The sequence below is a fragment of the Nelumbo nucifera genome, chromosome 8, assembly GCF_055504915.1.
Source record: "Nelumbo nucifera cultivar China Antique chromosome 8, China Antique-T2T, whole genome shotgun sequence".
Taxonomy (NCBI): Eukaryota; Viridiplantae; Streptophyta; class Magnoliopsida; order Proteales; family Nelumbonaceae; genus Nelumbo; species Nelumbo nucifera.
In genome coordinates, this window is record NC_142656.1 from 30,239,249 (window position 1) to 30,258,860 (window position 19,612).

Here is a 19,612-nt window from a genome sequence, read left to right on the forward strand (position 1 = left end):
CCAAAGTCCATAATAGATATGTGTGAATTGGCCATATGGGCTGTTCACTTTTAAGTGGCCCACCCCACCCAGTTAAGTGTAAGTGCATGGGTTTAAGTTGCTTTTCTCATTAATCTAGAATTAATTGGATGCTAGAAGTTAATTAGGAGTTTTTCTAAAATGGCCTAATCAAACTACGAATAAGAAAGTCAAATTGGTCCAATCCAATATGTCTTATTGGTCCATCCAATCCGTCTAAATTAATTTTGAACTAGATAGGGTCCAATCCAAAACCGATCCATTTACACCCTTACCATCAATGACCACATACAGAAAGGAAACATGTTTGAGATGTGCAGCTATAGATCATATTGGAAGCAATAATGTTGGTGGTGTCTCGTGGATAGTAGATCTGGACTCCCGAGTCTAGGGACACAGGACCCATAATGCCATCTGTCATAAAGTACCAGGACCCACCATTGAACGGTTCTCATCTAGGAGAAGTGATCAAGTAGGCCAAAAATCAGTTTAAGTTCTTATCCAAAATGGCAAAAGACTATGCGGCTTTCGTAGGATCGTGCTAAGCACGGGCGAATAATACTGAATAATTGAAAGAGTAAAAACTGAAAAAAATTAATAGCAAATGGCAATTACATCTTTAGGCAATCCCAGTTCTTGATTCTTACTTAGTAATAGAAACAATACAGAATAAAAAGAAATTAGTTTATATAAGAGGTATTCCTTTAATAACATCCATACAAATTTTTGAAGGATAAATTAGATTGTTTAGTGGAAAAAGAAGAAAGGTTTACAATTAGGAGATATGATGTCTACTAAATAGTGAATAACTCCAATAATTTCAAAAATTAATGTTTGCCCATCTGGTTGACCATTTCTTGCTTGGTTACTTGGTGTTTTACTTTCTCAATCCCACACTTGACCTAGACTATTGGATCCCTTCTTCCATGGCTCCACCAATCTGTTGCTAGCAACAATTCCCAGGTGCAAGTTGTTCTCCTGGATAAAATAAAGGACACATTATTTTGTGTTGAAAAATTAAAAAAGGATATAGAAATTTTGGGGCCCGACATTTTTTTGTAGATGATTAAAAGCCAAATAGAAAACACAAATTTTGTATCAAATATCGTATAAAATTAACTTCATCCATATTAGATTAATTCCCAACTAAAAAAGAACTCTCTTCTAAGCTCCGCTTATGCTTCCAAAAAATAACATAACACAACAGGCTAGGAAAAAGCATAGATACAATTCTAAGAAGAATAAGGATATTATCCAACATAAAATAACTTTTCCTTCGAACTTAACCTTCTATAATATAAAGAAACCCAATGAATGAGTCCAAAGGATAAAAGGCAATACAAATAAGAAGCCTTAAATAACAGAACAATGTAACTTTTCCTCTGAAATTACCTTTTCGGGGCATTCATAATCTCGTAGTAGAAGACAGAGAAGCTGAGGATGAGACCTACACAGATGGAATGAATTGAGGGAATATTTATAATTTTATATTTGTTGTTTGAAGCAGCCTGATAAATGACAAATAGAAAGCCAAAAAAATGAAATATTCAAAGATTACAAGACAAGAATTTACAAGGTAATAAATGAAATCCCTATGAAAATGTATTCAGCAAATGTGTGAGGGAGAAGAAAGAACCAGGTAACCATTCAATGACTGTTTTAGTAGATCTAATTTCATAGACCTGCAAGATAAACAATTAATCATGTTAGAGAGAGTGATAGGCAAGGAGAATAAGCTTATCCAGATTCAATAGGAGAAGAAATATGAGAAGTTGGTTATGCCATGAATTTATTTAGGAGTAGAAGCATTAATTGAATTGAATTAATTAATGCTTGAAATTTTGATAGATTTATTTTTCTATAATGTTTCTTATTTGTAAAAGCCATCCTCAGATAGGTATGTGATTTCTTCATCTTCTCTTCTAACACCAAAAGAAAGAAAAAGCTCAATCTCATCTTCTTCCTTATTGTCTATGACTATTTAATTACTCTCTCTCTCTCTCTCTCTCTCTCTCTCTGCAATCTATAGAGCATATAATGCGGAGATACAACCTATCATTCAATGTTTTAGATAATGAAATTATAGAACAAAGCCAATCAAAACAAATAATGAGCTGTTCATCAAAGATATCTTACATAGTTTTTAACTTTTCAAATCTTTATAATTATAAGAGGTTCTGTTTTATACATCTACAGTCTATTTGTAGGTGCACAGATCTTTCTGTAAACAGGCAACCATCTCAATATAGAAGGAGATTCCTAAGTTCATAAGAAGCCTAATTGCCAGTTCACTTCTTGAAAACCAAATCGATAAATGTGCATAAAATTTTATAAATGGAAATGCATTCGATATGATAAATAAGGTGATCATTAAACTATGGATATGTATCAAGTCTTGGCATCTCAAACGGAACAAGAAAACATAATATACACATATGCATATGTCACAGAGATAACATAAAAGCCATACACACCTGTGGCTAGCAGGCACTCAAGGGGGTGAAAATCTATGCAGGTAATTTGTCCTTTGTGGAATGTAAATGTAGAAGCTTTCCAGCTGTTAGACCTGTTTAGATAGTTTTAGAAGTTGTTATTTATAGTTTTATTTATTTATTTATTTTTGGGGGTTGGGGGGAGGGGGAGGGGGAGGGGTATATCAATGGCTTTATGGTTACCTTCACAACATCTAGTCCACCAGAAACAACCCAACATCCATCAGGAGTGAATCTAATGGTACTAATTCCTCGAGTGTGGCCCTTGGATGTGTGGATGCATCCCTTCTTTCTAATGTCCCAGATCTTTAGATTAGCATTCACAAGAACCAGATGCAAAGAACTAACCAAATGGATGGAATTCAATGGCAGTGCAATTAATTCTATGTCCAGTAAGGGTGCGAGCGACTACACTTCAACAAGAATCATAAAACAAATTAGAAAATGCCAAAAATTCTCTAAATACAAGCTTTAGTTTAAAAAGTAAAGGAATTGCTATGTGAAGGTCCTAATCAACAAAATTAATGAGTCAGACTTGGGATGCAAGCAATTAACCAAGCCCAACTGAGACCAAACAACAGGATTATTTTCAGGTGCTTCCTTGAGTCATTAACTTATGCATTCCATTACAGTGCATGTGTTGTGAGTTCCAATTTTCAGGTGCCATATCTTGGTACTTAAACTATTTAACAAGTTGTGCCACCAACTGTTTAGCAAGTGTTCTTCAACTTAAAACAATCAATGAAGTGAAAAGAATATTACTTGCTCTTTGCTTCCTCCAAATCCCACAGCTTTATTGCACCAGTAGAAGCTCCTGTAACCACCAAAACCTCTGTTGAATCAAAAGCTACACATTCAACTGGACTTGTGTGACCAGACATGCTCTGCATATTTACACAAAAAAAGAAGAGTGATATCCTGTCACAGCACATAATGGTGTACCTAAACGTTGGGTCTCCTTGCCAAATTAGATAAAGTTGCAGACAATGAGAAGTTATAGGACTAACATTAACATGCAATTAAAAAGAAAAAATAAGTGGAGCTGATAAGAAAAAAGCAAAAGAAAATAAGTGGCAAGTTTTAGTCCATGAAAGAATTATCCTTTGGCTAATTAAACCGTGTCTATTTCAAGTCGGTTCGATAGAACCAAAACTACAAAGCAAGATATATAAAAGAAATGAAAGCCACCTTGCTAAACCAAGTAATATTCTCTTCGTGTTAAAATCTTAACTAACACAAACCCGAAGTTTAGACAAAGGCATCTGGCGTGGTTACGAAAGCCAAAAACAAAGAGAAGTCATGGGGTGGATTTAAGAGCTCTGCCTCTAAAAGCAAGACTTGATTCAGAGAGTCTGTTTCTGTTGAGGATCGAACCAGATGGGGGGCCCACATTAGGATGACTTAACACATAGTGGTAATGTGGCAATTGATACAGCATGAGACCATTAGAAACAATCGAGACAACCATGTCTCACCATCGCATCTTTTTGTTATGAATTCTATTATGATTTTCTTCCTGCTGTTTTTACTTTTTCAGACATCGTTGTAACAGCCATCGGCCTATTTAAACACCTGTGGATTACCTTAAGAATCATCGATCATTATCTTAACATTCCCGGTTTCCTTCTATAGGATAGCCGTGCTCTGTCACCATAGCTCGGGGGAATGCTGCCCCCCTCTCAGCTCGCCAGTGAGAGGAGGTTTGCAGCATTCTGGTATCAGACCAGGTTGGACCTCTTCGGACGATAATGGCAGATGTTGATGAAAGGTTGAGCAGTGTTGAGAGGAGACAGGATGAGATGCAACACACCCTGACTGAAATACTGGAAAGGCTGAATCAATTACCACCTACAATCGGAGGGAGAGAAGAAAACAGCCGCCGACCATACCATGCTGGTACCAGCTCTCAGGGAGCAGAAGGAGGACCAGGTGTCCCATGGGAGCCTGGTGGGGTTACAGAGAACAGTGAAGCTGGATCTTCCGAAGTTTAATGGAAGAAACCTCAATGGCTGGCTGCTGTTGATCCGGCAATACCTGGAGTTGAACGAAATTCCTGAAGAATATTGGATCTCAGTCTCTAGTCTAGGATTCGAAGGAGCTGTGGTAGAATGGTATGGATGGTTCAAGGATTACTACCCATACCCAACCATGCAGGGAAGTTGGCCAAACTCACCCAGACAACTACAATTTGGGAATATCAGGAAGAATTCCAGAGGACCTGTAGCAGAGTGAAGGGGTTAACCGAGGAGTTTTTGGTGGGATGCTATACTGCCGGGTTGAAACCTGAGATCAGGATAGGGGTCGAAAAGCTTCAACCCACTTCCCTAGCCCGGGCCTTCCGGCTGGCCCAGCTTGAAGAAGAAGAGTTTAACATAAGGAAAAGGGCGATGTGACAGGAGTTTCAGAGACCCAGGCCTCAACCGACAGGCCAACCAGTTAACAAACTACTACCGGAGATTCGCCGTTTGACACCCACCCAGGCTAGAGAACGACGAGAGAAGGGGCTATGTTATTATTGCGATGATAAGTTTGTTTCTGGACATCGTTGCAAGTCACCGAAGCTGTACCTCATTGACACGACCTTGGAGGAAGAAGATGTAGGGATTGTTGAAGAAACTAAGGAAGACGATGAGGAAACTCCTGAAATCTCACTTCATGCTGTCGTTGGATTCAACTCACCCCAACCCATAAGGGTTTAGGGTTGGGTAAACTAGCAGCCAGTATCCATATTGATTGATACGGGATTAACCCATAACTTCCTAGATCCCCGGGTAGTAGAACAAGCTAGGGTACCAATATCTACAGAAACCCAATTCAATGTGTTGAGAAAGTTTAGACAAGGGTGTTTTTAGTCTTTACCTCTTCTCTTTGTACTCTTTTTGTATTTTGGTGCCCAAGTAAGGACCTCTTTGTAATTTCTTGTTTCAAAATATAAAACGCTTTTTGAGGGTGTGAACAGTAACAAAAACACACCATTCGACACATTCCTCTCTTCTTCTCCTTTCTCTCTTTCTTTCTTCCTTTCTCATACAAACCCTAGATTTACAATACTAGTTGACAACTTGGCATCAGAGCAAGGTTAAGGCACTTGGGAATACCTTTCTTGCTGACTCTCTTGCATGAGATGAACTGCTGACGTCAGACCACCGTCGGATGACGTTAGCAGTCCGTACAGGTGTCGGTAGCAATACATGAATCATATATGGTTTGATTCGTCCTGATTTTAGAAGATTTTTGGAATGGCTCTTGTCTTCATTCGAAACTTCTATATATAATTTTTAATAGATTTTTCAAGCAAAAAAAACGCAAAAAATCCAGATCTGATGTCAAGCCTTATATACTTTGTTTAATCAATTTTTCTGTTGCAAAACCTAGACCATTCAGGTCGTTTTTTACCTTGGGAGCAACGGGAAGTGGTCCCGTATTTTTCTAAGCCCTAGACAATTTTTGGGAGATTTTCTTCTCCCTCTATTTTGGTGCCAACTTAGTTTTTTGGCCCTTTTTTGCTTCTTAACCGTGTGGTGGCCTAGTTTCTTGGGTCCTTAGCTGTGGTTAAGTATTTGGGGCCCCTTTTGGTTGACGTTAAAGTGTTTTGATAGATTATGGAATCATCTAAGGATGTACAGATGGTTTCCAGTGTGTTTCTGGGAAGTGCAGACATTTCCAGTAGTATGATAACCACTGTTAAACTTAATGGAACCAACTTTTTAGAGTGGTCCCAATCTGCTAAACTTACCATCACTAGGAGAGGTCAATTGGGATTCATCACAAGAAAGGAGGTGAAGCCAAATTTGGAAGATCCAAAATATGCAAAGTGGGAACAGGATAACTCCCTTGTAATGTCATGGTTGATTTGCTCAATACCACCTCATATTGCCTGAAACTACATGTTTCTTCCAGCGGCCAAAGATATTTGGGATAGAGTTGTTGCCACTTATTCCCAAGTTAACAATACTGCTAGAGTATACTAGCTTCGGAGGGAAGCTTGTAGTATGCGTCAGGGGGAGAGATCTGTGGCTATGTATTTCTCTTCTCTACAGTCTATCTAGGAAGAAATGGATCACCTGAAGACTCTTGTATGGAAGGACCCTGAAGATGGTGAGCAATATCAAAAGTATATAGAGGAGAATAGAGTCTTTGATTTTTTGGCTGACTTGAATCCAGAGTTTGATTTTACCAGGCAACATATTCTTAGTGTCGGCATTGTCACTCTTGCTTCCGCGTACACCCTTGTACAAGGGAAAGAGAGTAGAAGGACAACCATGATGCAACCTCCTATGATTGAACACTCTGCCTTTATGTCATCTCGATCCAAGCAAAATACTAGTAAGCACCATGTTATTGAGAAGACTAAGGAAAAGTGTTGGAAGCTCAATCCTCACTTAAAACTAGAAAAGTACAAAATCGGGAGGAAGGGAAATGCTCACTTGGCTACAGTTGGTAATGATGTTCAACCTTCTAATGTTCATTACTCCTCTGATGTAATGGACAAACTCGGGAATTTACTGTTGCAGTTGGAAAAGGGTGGTACATCCTCCTCATCTGGTTCTGGACTCCATCTAATTCATATGCCAAGACAGGTACTGCACTTGCTTGTTCTACATCTTTTAGTCCTTAGATTGTAGACTCCGGGGCCAGTGCCCATATAAGTTAACCCCAGGGAAGGGCAAGATTACTATTGCTGATGGATCTCAGACCCCTATTTCAGGTTAGGGTTAAGTCAAACTCACTCATAATCTTTCTCTTGAATCGGTTCTTCATGTACCCCAATTACATAAATGTTTGTTATCTGTTAGTTCTCTTACAAAATCCCATAATTGCTCAGTGACCTTTTTTCCTACCCATTGTGTTTTTCAAGACCTGAGCACGGGGAAGATGATTGGAAGTGGGCATGAACCTAATGGAGTCTACCTCTTTGATGGACCTTCAGAGCATGGATTATCAAGCCAGACTAAGTCTTGTTCAAATGAGAAAATGAGTTTCTTGAAATTATGGCATTGTCGTCTTGGTCATATGTCTTTCAATTCTGTAAAACTTTTGTTTCCAAACTTATTTGACTCAATGTCAAAGTTGAACTTTGAATGTGAAGTTTGTCATCTATCAAAACAGTGTAGAACCACATATTTTGCAAGTAGTAAAATAAGTAATGTTGCTTTTCATTTGATTCATACTGATGTTTGGGGCCCATATGCTATCCCTTGCATGGGTGGGTATAAATACTTCATGCTCTTCATTGATGACTACAGTCAGTATACATTGCTCTACTTGATGAAAAGTCGAGATGAAGTTCCTATGGTGGTTCAAAACTTCATGAATATGGTAGAGACATAGTTTGAGAAAAGAGTTAAGATAATAAGATCTGACAATGCCAAGGAATACTTTGAACACCATTTGCATAGATTTCTTGAAGATCGGGGCATTATTCACCAGAGTTCATGTAGTCATACTCTACAACAAAATGGGGTAGTTGAAAGGAAGAATAGACATGTGGTTGAAGTTTCTCAAGGTTTACTATTTCAGACTCATGTTCCCACCCATTTCTAGGGTGATGCTGTTAAGACATCTGTGTATCTCATCAACAGACTTCCTTCAAGGACCCTTAATCTTCAGTCTCCTCATCAACTTCTCTTTCCTAATGAACCTCTTTTCAATTTCCCCCTTAAAATTTTGGATTGTGTTTGTTTTGTTCATGATATAAGTCCTTTCCAACATAAGTTTGATCCTAAATCAGTTAAATGTGTCTTCCTTGGTTACTCTCCTGTCCAGAAAAGCTATAGATGCTTTGGTGCTCTCTCCGGCAAAAGATATGTCTCTAAGGATGTTACCCTTCTAGAGTCCTCCTCCTTTTTCCAGTCATCCCGTTTCTCTTTAGGGGAAGAATGCAAGTGAAGATCAGACTCCCTTTTGCCTTCCTGTCCCTATCTCTTTTGTTCCTCCTTCTCCTCCCTCTCTTCCCTGTAACGATGGTATTCCTTCTCCTCCTCCTCCTCCTGTGTATCAACCTCGGTCCTGGCAGCAATTTTTCATCAGGCGTAGTAAGAGGGTGGCTCTTGAAGTAGAATGCCCATCACAATCTGATCTCCTAAACTAAGGTAATCTTGAACCTCCTAATAATTCTATTATTGTTACTGACCTTGATCTTCCTATTGCCATTTGAAAAGGGAAGAGGGCATGCAGCAAGTATCCTATTACTAACTATGTGTCTTATGATGCTCTCTCACCTTCCTATTGTGCCTATATTTCTACCATCTCTTTTGTTTCCATCCCTCACAATGTTACAAAGGCAATGCAGTTCCCTCAAATGGATGTGAAGAATGCCTTCCTCAACGGGGACTTACAAGAGGAAGTGTATATGGACCTACCACATAGGGTGAGCTTTCCTAATAGTGAAGGAAAAGTTTGTCGCTTAAAGAAGTCCTTGTATGGGCTCAACCAATCTCCTAGAGCTTGGTTTGACATGTTCAGAAATGCTATCTTAAAGATTGGGTTTTCTCAATCTCAGGTAGACCACACTTTATTCATTAGAACAGTTGATGGAAGAGTAACAATGTTGAAAGTATATGTTGATGACATTGTTGTGACAGGTGACGATATCACAGGTATCTCCCAGTTAAAGTCCTTCCTTGCTTCCGAATTTGAGATTAAAGACCTTGGTGATCTCCGATACTTTCTTGGCATTGAAGTTGCAAGATCTAAGAAGGGAATTTTTCTTTCACAAAGGAAATATGTACTTGACTTGCTTCATGAAGTTGGGAAATTAGGGTGTAAACCTGTAGAAACTCCAATTGATCTCAACCACAAGTTAAGGGCTACTGAAGGAAAAGTTCTTCCAGACAGAGGGGTATATCAAAGACTGGTGGGTTGCCTCCTGTATCTCTATTTGACTAGACCTGACATATCCTATGGTGTTGGAGTGGTTAGCCAATATATGCATGAACCCAGGACCTTTCATATGCAGGTAGTTAATAGAATTTTAGCCTATATGAAAGGATGCCCTGGTAAAGGGATGTTGTATTCCAACCACAACCATCTAAAGATTGAGGCTTACATAGATGCAGATTGGGCAGGGTCCATTGATGATAGAAGATTAATATCTGGTTATTGTACATTAGTTGGAGGCAATGTGGTTTCATGGAAAAGTAAGAAACAATCTGTAGTTGCTCGTTCTAGTGCTGAGGCAGAATACAGGGCAATGGCTCATGGAGTGTCTGCACTACTCTGGTTGAAGACCTTATTGGCTCAGATGGGCATCCAAGCAGATATCCCAATGAGACTATATTGTGACAATCAAGCAGCCATAAATATTGCCCACAATTCTATTCAACATGATCATACAAAGCATATTAAGGTGGACAGACACTTTATTAGAGAAAAAATTGCTAGTGGAGAGATTTGCCTTCCTTTTGTAAGATTAGAAGACCAATTAGCCGATTGCCTCACTAAAGGTGCTCACCACCCAAAGTTTGCTAAGAACCTTACCAAGCTAGGCATAATTGACATATATGTTAGCTTGAGGGGGAGTTCTGAGAAAGTTTAGGCAATGGTGTTTCTAGTTTTTACCTCTTCTCTTTGTACTCTTTTTGTATTTGGGTGCCGAAGTAGGGACCTCTTTGTAATTACTTGTTTCAAAATATAAAATGCTTTTTAAGGGTGTGAACAATAACAAGAACACACCATTCGACACATTCCTCTCTTCTTCTCCTTTCTCTCTTTCTTTCTTCCTTTCTCATACAAACCCTAGATTTACAATACTAGTTGACAACTCAATGTGATGGTGGCAAACGGAGAATATTTTCAGGGAGCTGGCAAGTGCAAACAGGTACCTATCCGAACTTGTGGATCTACCTTATCCGAACTTGTGGATCTACCTTGATGGCTGATTTTTATTTATTGGCATTACAGGGGTATGATGCCGTCCTTGGAACCCATTGGCTGTGAACACTTGGACCCATTACATGGGATTTCACAGCTATGACTCTCTGCTATACAGATAAGGATGGTAATCACACTCTCACCGGTCAACAACCCAAGCCTCTGAGCATCACAGAAGGGGAAGGTGCAGCCAAGACACTACAAAAGGCGGGCTAGGTGTTTGTTCTGAGATTCAGATCCCTATCCCCAGAAATTGAAGTCCCAACAGAAAACTCGAAAGTGCAGAAGGTGCTCAGTGAGTTCCAGGATGTGTTCTGGGAACCTATGGGGCTTCCTCCAATTCGAACCTTCGACCACAACATTCCCCTTCTTCAGGAACCAAACCGGTGAACATGAGACCCTACAGGTATCCCTACGTGCAAAAAATGAGATTGAGAAGATAGTAGCAGAGATGCTAAGGTCTGGAATCATCGGGCACAGCACTAGTCCCTTCTCATCATCGGTGCTCCTTGTTAAAAAAAAAAAAAAAAAAAAAGATGGAAGCTGGAGGATGTGCGTGGATTACAGGTCTCTAAATGAAGCCACAGTAAAAGACGGGTTCCCGATTCCAGTCATTGATGAACTACTTGACAAGCTTCATGGAGCTCAGGTTTTTTCTTAATTAGACCTGTGCTCGGGATATCACCAGATCCACATTAGAACGGAGGATATACCCAAGACAGCTTTCAGGACACATGAGGGTCATTACGAGTTCCTCGTGATGCCCTTCGGCCTTTCAAATGCACCATCGACATTCCAGGCTCTCATTAATTCAATATTCAAACCAATTCTACACAGGTATGTTTTGGTTTTTTTTGACGACATACTGGTATACAGTAAGTCGATGGAGGAACACTTACATCATCTCAGAGCAACCTTAAACATCCTAAGAGCACACTCCTTGTTTGCTAAGGCCAGCAAATGCAAATTTGTTGTTTCCCGGATTGAATATCTGGGTCATATAATATCATCTGAAGGGGTAGAGGTTGATCCAGAGAAGGTCTCCAGTATCACTCATTAGCCAACACCCAAGAATGTGAAGGGGCTACGAGGGTTCCTGAGGTTAACCGGTTATTACCGGAAATTTGTTCAGAATTATGGCACCATTGCTAAGCCACTAACTAATTTATTGAAAAAGGGAGCATGGGAATGGAATGAGGAGGCTGACAAGGCATTCCGTCAGTTAAAGGAGACATTAACCAAAACACCCATCTTGGCATTGCCTGATTTTAGAAGGGTTTTCACTACCAGATGTGATGCAAGTGCAGTAGGAATTGGAGCTGTGTTATCTTAGGAGGGAAGACCATTAGCCTATTTCAATAAGGCTCTCAATAGAAAACATCTTGCATGGTCCACCTATGAACGGGAACTCTTGGCCCTAGTGTTGGCAGTTAACAAATGGCGACCCTATCTCCTTAACCAAAAGGTTTCAAGTCATCACGGGCCACCAGAGCTTGGGGTACATTCTCAAGCAGAGGATAGCAACCCCTTCACAGCAGAAATTACTGAGCAAATTGATTTGGGTTGGATTATGGTCTGTTACAGGAGGGGCAAGGAAAATGGCGAAGCAGATGCCTTATCCAGGATTGGGGAGTTTCAAGCTGTATCCGCCCCAGTACCTTCATGGATTGATGAAATTAGAGAAGAGACAGCTGCTAATCCTCAACTGCAGAACCTCATCAGGAAGCTTCCCCCACATTACCAATAAAGGGGGGGGTTACTATGGAGGAAGGGGAGAGGAGATTAGTTCTGGGTCCACAATCTATATACAGAAGAAGGCTGTTCGAAGAAATTCACGACTCCCCTTCAGGTGGGCATTCTGGGTTTCACAAGACAATGAAAAGGATACAACGGGCCTACTATTGGCAGGGGTACTAAAAGGAGACTAAGGCCTGGATCTGCGAATGAATGGTATGCCAGCAAAATAAATATGAGAGTGTGGCACTACCTGGACTCTTACAGCCCTCGCCGATTCCAGAGAAACCATGGACTGAGGTTTCGATGGACTTCATTGAAGGATTGCCACCCTCCTCAAAAAGAATTGTTATCTTAGTGGTGGTGGATAGACTGACAAAATACGGGCATTTTATTGCTCTCTCTCACCCCTACTCAGCCCGGGATGTAGCTCAGGCGTATCTAGACAACATCTTCAAACTGCACAGTATGCCGACCTCTATTGTCAATGACAGAGACCCGTGTTCACTAGCATGTTCTGACAAGAATTGTTCAAACTGCAGGGGACCACTCTGAGTCTGAGTTCTTCCTACCATCCTCAGTCTGATAGCCAAACGGAGGCACTGAACAAAACTCTGGAAAGTTAACTCCATTGCTTTACTAGCACTCACCCAAGCTCCTGGTTCAAGTGGCTGTCACTCGCTGAATGGTGGTACAACACCACCCACCACTCAGCTACCAATATCACTCCCTTTGAGGCAGTTTATGGTACCCCGCCTCCATCTTTGCTTACCTGGCATAACCCAAGTAGCTTCCGTGGAACAGGATCTCAAGGAACGAGATCAGATCCTAGCCAGGTTAAAAGAACACTTGCAATCAGCCCAGCACCGGATGAAGCAATACGCAGACAGCAAAAGAACTGAGCAAACTTTTGAAGTTGGGGACTGGGTTTTCCTCCGTCTACAACCTTACCGCCAGAGCTCCATCGCCACCAGGAAATCACAGAAATTATTGGTCAGATACTATGGGCCATTTCAAATCTCTACCAAGGTGGGTCAAGTTGCCTACAAACTGGCTCTTCTGGAAGGGTGTCGCTTGCATCCAGTATTCCATGTATCTCGGCTAAAAAGAAACTGGGTACCGGAGCTATCCACAGTCCTAGCATACCACCCCTCCAGACTGACAGATCTCTCCACCCAACTCCTAAGGCTGTTCTCGATAGACGAATGATCAAACGCAACAACCAGGCACAGACTGAGCTACTAATTTAGTGGGAAGGAGTTCCAGTTTCAGACACCACCCGGGAGACCTGGGCGGATCTCAAAACTAAATTCCCTGGCTCTTGAGGACATGGCTAATCCTAAGGGGACGGGAATGTTGAGGATCGAACCAGATTGGGGGCCCACATCAGGATGACTTAACACGTAGTGGTAACGTGGCAATTGATACAGCATGAGACCGTTAGAAACGATCGAGACAACAATGTCTCACCATCGCATCTTTTTGTTATGAATTCTGTTATGATCTTCTTCTGCTGTTTTTACTTTTTCAGACATCGTTGTAACGGCCATCGGCCTATTTAAACACCTGCGGATTACCTTAATAATCATCGATCATTATCTTAATTTTCCCGGTTTCCTTCTATAGGATAGCCAGCCCCCTGTGAGCCGTGCTCTGTCACCATAGCTCGGGGGAACACTGCCCTCTCAGCTCGCCAGCGAGAGGAGGTTCGCAGCAGTTTATGCTCTTCCTTTTTGAAGCCTTTGGAACTCCAAAAGGAGGGAAGGTGTATAATCGTTTTATTGTTCTCGTTTTTATCAGCTGGACGAATTCCTGTCAATGGGAGACGACTCTGCGATTTGGTCGAGAATCAGAATCCGATCTACTAGCTTTGGATGAACCTATTTCAGATTCTAAGCTCTGGAGGCAGTTTTCCAGAACTTCCCGAGGAGAAAACTCGTCCAATCGCTCCTTCTCCATGGCTAAAGATGGCCTAGGAAGACGAAAGCATTGCATGATAAAAGTAATAAAATGAAATCAAGAAAATGTGATTCAAGACATGATAAAAGTAATAAAATGAAATCAAGAAAATGTGATTCAAGACATGATAAAAGTAATAAAATGAAATCAAGAAAATGTGATTCAAGACATGATAAAAGTAATAAAATGAAATCATGAAAATGCGATTCAAGACATGACAACAGTAATAAAATGAAATGAAGAAAATGTGATTCAAGACATCGGAGATATAAGGAATTCAGTCCTTCACCTTGAGCAGAAATAGAGACGGGAAGCAGAGCCACCGAAATTTTATCTTCACCCAGAAATAGAGATGGTAACGGCACCAGTGCTATTACCGTTTTCACTATGGAGATAAACCCCATTCAAATAATAAGTCACCAAATATGCCATTAAAAAGAGGGAAAGTAGAGGCTAAAGGCTCTAGAGCAGCTTCCATGAATTCTCAGACGAGGGAGAGGAAGGAGGGATAAAGGAAAAGAGGGAGAGAAATGAAGAGAAGCAGCGGCGGCAAAATAGATAGACAAGATGGGGAGAGCGGGAAGAAAGGAGAGAATGGGTATACGTGTGTATCATGCAAGGAGATGGAGGAAAAAATCATGGCAAAGAGGAGGATAAGAAACAGCTAGGATCGATCTCTTGATCTCACCATGGCGAAAGCGAGCCCTTGTCCTCGAGCAGTTCAGGTTGGGGCTAGGATTTCAATATATAGAATGGTCCTATGGCAGCGTTGATGGTGGCGAGTAGTCGAAGAACAGAAGTAGCGGCGAATTGACTTCAGTTCTGAAATCAGGAGAGAGAAAGAACACGAGGTGAGGACTGAAGAGAGAAGTGGAGAAATAGGGTGACACGCGTTATACATGCAAAATGGAGGGAGCGAGACTTGTAGTAGGAACTATGGAGCTTTCGTAGGATAATATGAAAGGAGCGGATTAGCTGGAGACAAAAATATACACACCTAGCTAAACTATCTATCACGGTTGAACACGCCAATGTTTAGCATATTCAACTGTAGGTAGTTCAATAGGGTGTGTATGATTTTGTCTCCAGTTCACCCAACTGATATGTAAATCGGTAGCATTGAATCGACTTCTGAACACTGAAATTTTTACTTTTCGGCGCTTCAGGGTCATTCGGCAATGCCTCCGAACTCATCCTCTGGAATCTGAAAATTTCTTCAAATCATTCAGCAAGTTTGTTACCTCCGAACGTGTTCATCAGAGGTAGTGGATGATATTTTGTTCCCCAAAATACCCATCCATCTTTTCTTTCTTTTCTTCTTCTTCCCTCATCCTGTTCCTCCCTCCACCGGTTGGATTCTACTTTAACAACGATCACCTTGTAATATCCTAATAAGGACCACCGGTTGGCTTCTTTTGTAATAGCGATCACCTTGTAATATCCTAATAAGGATTGTCGGTTCTTCTTCTTCTTCTTCACTGCAGTGATTCCGATGAACAGAGGACCGACATACCAGGATTGGCCATTGTCCTCTGTAACAGCCTAACAATGATCTTCTTCTGTTCCCCCATCTCTCCTTCTTCTTCTTTTTCTTCTTCTTCTTCACTGTTGAGCGCCGACGGTCTATGTTCTTTGTAACAGGGATGGAGAAAGTTAAAAAACAATTATCAAATAAAAGAAAGAGGATGAGGGAGAATGAGAATGAGAACGAGAATCGGGTAGGATGGAGAAAGTTAAAAAAACAATTATCAAATAAAAGAAAGAGGATGAGGGAGAATGAGAATGAGAACGAGAATCAAATAAAACAAATGGAGAGATGGGAATTTTGGGTTACTATTCTTACCGTTGCTGCTCGCGAGTAGATGTGCCCCTTCGAAAACAAAAGTAATAGATTTTTTGAGAGAAAAAGTTCTCTCCAAGTTATGTATGCTTTATGAAAATTCCCACTCAAGTGACAATTTGTTCTCCAATCTGTTGTTAAGTGATTTGAAAAGTCAAAAATGCCTTTCCAATGCTATCTAATTCTCTTTATCAACCATTCAAACATTGACAATAAAATGAATAGTCCCAAATTCTAGATTTTTTTTAACAATCACCAACTTTTTTGAATAGAAGAGACTAGGATTTGGGACTATTCAGTTTTTTGTCGACGTTCGGATGGTTGATAATGAGAATTAGATGGCAGTCGAAGGGCATTTTTGACTTTTCAAATGTCACTTAATGGTTGATTAATGGACTGGTTAACGACAACCACTAGATTGTCACATTTTCAAAATTCGGGTACTAGATTGTCGCATTTCAAAGTTCAGGGACCAAATTATCACTCGAGCCAAAGTACAAGGTACTGATCGAGAATTTTCCCATGCAATATTGATAAAAAATGATTGATCCACAACCCTCTTTTCCTTCTTCACGCCATTAAAACTCCTTTTTAAATTTGTTTTTATTTATATTTTTCTCCTCATCTCTTTCTTTATAATTCTAATATTTTCTAAAAAAATTAAGATGATCTTTTTATTAACAATTTATTGCTTTTTAAATTATTATCATCATTTTCATTTATTTGTTAACCATTTAATAACATTTTGTATCTATTTTATAGTGTTTAATTATTTTATTAAAATGGTTGAATATTTTAATTATCCTTAATAGTACATTTAATATTTTTTATTTATTGGTTAAGAAATTTTTGATATTTTACACTTTTTAAATAAAGGAAAATTTTATATCTTACATTAAATTGGGAAAATTTCTTAAACTAGCCCTACTGTTTAGCTAATTTACAAATTGTACCCTTACTATTTAAATATTGTCTTATAGTACCCCTAAGTTTTCTGACAATTGTCTAAAACTTCCAAAACACTAACACTTTTAATGGGCGACGAAAAAGACTATTTTATTTATTATTTTCTTTTAAATTTTCACAATAAAACATAAAAGAGTGGGAGAAAGAGAGTCTCCAAACAAGGAAAATGAAGGATTCATGGAAAATCCCGAAAACAAGAAATATGTCATTGCCAACTTCTTGCACTTCACCATGAAAGAAGACATGAACGTGTTTGCCCAAATAGATGAGTTCCAAGTTCTTGTGGGGGAACTAGCAAAGGAAGGGATGATACTACCAGATGGATTCATTGCCAGTTCTCTCATAGAGAAACTACCACATACATGGAATGATTTCAAGACCAATATGAAACATAAGAGAAAGGACATTACTTTGGACCAAGTAATGGTCCGAATTAAGATAGAAGAAAAGAACAAAACGAAAGATGATGACTAGTTTTCCAAAACCAATCTGGTGGAGGAAAAGACTGCAAAATCCAAAAAGAATCTGAATGTGAAAAATGAACAAAAATTTAAGGAGCAACAAAATAAAGGAAATTGTTATGTATGTGGCAAACCCGAACATTACAAGAATGACTGCCGGTACCGAAAGTCAATTTGACTAAGGATGTTATCGTAGCTATGGTAACTGAGGTAAAATTAGTTGATAAGCTGAAGGAGTGGGTACTGGGCACTGGTGATACCAAGCACATCTGTGGGGACCGTAGTTCCTTCTATAAGTATACAACTCAGACCGAAGGAGAGAAAGTCTTCATGGGAAACTCATAAACTTGAAAGGTCATCAGTAAAGGAAAGGTGCTCCTAAAACTAATTTCAGGAAAAATTCTAATGCTGAATAATGTGCTGCATGTGCCGGAGATCCGACGGAACTTGGTATCGGTAGCACTCCTCAACAAAGTAGGACTGAAACTCACATTTGAAGTAGACAAGACCGTGTTAACTAAGAATAATGTTTTTATTGGAAAATGATACAATGCTCGAGGATTGTTTGTACTGAATACTTCTGATATTGTTATGAATAAAACTACTTCTTCTGCTTATATTGTTGAATCTTTTGATATTTGGCATGCTAGACTAGGACATCGTAGTGCTCCTTATTTAAAATGTTTATGTAAATTAGGAGTTTTGAATGTTCTTATTAATTTTACAAATGAAAAATGCCAAGTATGTGTAGAAGCAAAATTTACTAAGAAACCTCATAAAAGTGTATAAAGAGAAACTGAATTGTTACAATTTATACACAGTGATCTAGGAGACCTTAAATGTCATGAAGTTAGAAGAGGAAAACGATACTATATAACATTTACGGATGACTTCTCTAGATATGCAAAAGTAGTTATACTTAGATCAAAAGATGAGGCTGATCAAGCTTTCATTAACTACAAAACTGAAGTAGAAAACTAGTTAGGAAAGAAAATAAAAAGACTTAGAATAGATAGAGGGACTGAGTATGATGGACAAACCATTGAAAAATTCTTTGAAGAAAATGGAATCATACATGAAACCATAGCTCCCTATCAACCTGTATCTAATGGAGTTATAGAAAGACTGAACAAAACATTAAAAGAAATGATGAATGCAATGCTAATTAGTTCAGGTGCACCTCTGAATTTGTGGGGGAAAGCAACCCTAGCTGCTTGTCACCTTTATAATAGAATGCCACCTAAGAAGAAAGGACAAATACCCTTTGAACTTTGGTATAACAGAAAAACTAGTTTGAACTATCTAAAAGTTTGGGGCTACCTAGCAAAAGTTGGAATACCTGAACCTAAAAGAAAGAAATTAGGACTGAAAACCTGTGATTATGTGTTCATTAGCTATGCACAAAACAGTGCGGCTTATCAGTTCCTTGTAATTAAAACAATTGATAATGTTGTCGAAAACAACATAATAATAGAGTCTCAAGATACAGAGTTCTTTGAGTACATCTTTCCTTGGAAAAAAGAAACAATAAATAGGGACCCTTCCCAAAACCAAACTAAAGACCAAGAACAATTGAGTGTTCAAGGAGTCAGTACTTCATTTAGGCAAGAACTTGACTTAAGGAGAAGTAAAAGACAAAGAAGAGAAACAAATTTGGGTGACAGAATGTTCACATTTCTGGTGGACAAGGACCCAATAACCTATCAGGAAGTCGTAACTTCACCTGATGCAATATTTTGGAAAGAAACCATGAAAAGTGAAATAGACTCTTTAGTCACTAACCACACCTGGGAACTTGTAGATCTTCTACCTGGAACTAAGGCTTTGGATTGTAAATGGATTTTTAGAAAAAAAATAAAACCAGATGATACAATAAAGAAATTCAAGGCCTGATTAGTTGTTGAAGGATTTAGACAAAAGAAAGATGTAGACTTCTTTGACACCTATTCCCTGGTTGCAAGGTTAACAACAATTAGAGTTTTGTTCGCTATAGCATCCATCTACAAATTGGTAGTTCATCAAATGGATGTGAAAACAACTTTCTTAAATGAGAAATTAGAAGAAGAAATATATGGCTTAAAACAAAGTATGTAAATTAATTAAGTCTCTGTATGGCTTAAAACAAGCTCCCAATCAATGGCATGGAAAATTTGATAATGTGTTGATAACTAATGGATATAGCAGAAATGATTCCGATAAATGTGTCTATAGCAAATTTGAAAATGATAAGAGTCATGATCTGTCTATATATTGATGATATACTAATAATG

General features: G+C 39.2%; 1 protein-coding gene across 19 annotated transcripts; it reads right to left on the reverse strand.

The window, feature by feature from the left end:
* Window positions 1-688: 688 nt before the first annotated feature.
* Window positions 689-16,047, reverse strand: LOC104586683 (uncharacterized). 19 transcript variants are annotated; one of them, XR_016079768.1, is made up of 8 exons: window positions 14,365-15,910; window positions 4,094-14,077; window positions 3,273-3,324; window positions 2,694-2,923; window positions 2,493-2,584; window positions 1,592-1,700; window positions 1,411-1,465; window positions 689-996 (listed from the first exon to the last, which is right to left on the reverse strand). XR_016079768.1 is itself a non-coding variant. In XM_088893899.1 (8 exons), the coding sequence occupies exons 2-5, from the start codon at window positions 15,370-15,372 to the stop codon at window positions 2,579-2,581; spliced, it is 339 nt and encodes a 112-aa protein (XP_088750025.1). In that variant the 5' UTR covers window positions 15,373-15,705; window positions 15,919-15,994; the 3' UTR covers window positions 689-996; window positions 1,411-1,465; window positions 1,592-1,700; window positions 2,493-2,578. The 19 variants fall into 19 exon arrangements, 2 of the variants coding, with proteins under 2 accessions (XP_088750025.1, XP_088750026.1); XR_016079766.1 differs by having other exon boundaries at window positions 2,694-2,918; window positions 14,365-15,909; XR_016079760.1 differs by having other exon boundaries at window positions 2,694-2,918; window positions 3,273-3,394; window positions 14,365-15,909.
* Window positions 16,048-19,612: the final 3,565 nt, after the last annotated feature.

Bases quoted from the DNA above. Each gene is read 5' to 3' on its own strand.
- LOC104586683 (XM_088893899.1), bottom strand. From the start codon at position 15,372: ATGGGTATTTTGGGGAACAAAATATCATCCACTACCTCTGATGAACAC. The intron at 3,325-15,316 runs GTAACAAACTTG...TGGTGGTTACAG, and splicing joins TCTGATGAACACGTTCGGAG to GAGCTTCTACTGGTGCAATA. The intron at 2,919-3,272 runs GTAATATTCTTT...GTTGAAGTGTAG, and splicing joins TTGGAGGAAGCAAAGAGCAA to TCGCTCGCACCCTTACTGGA.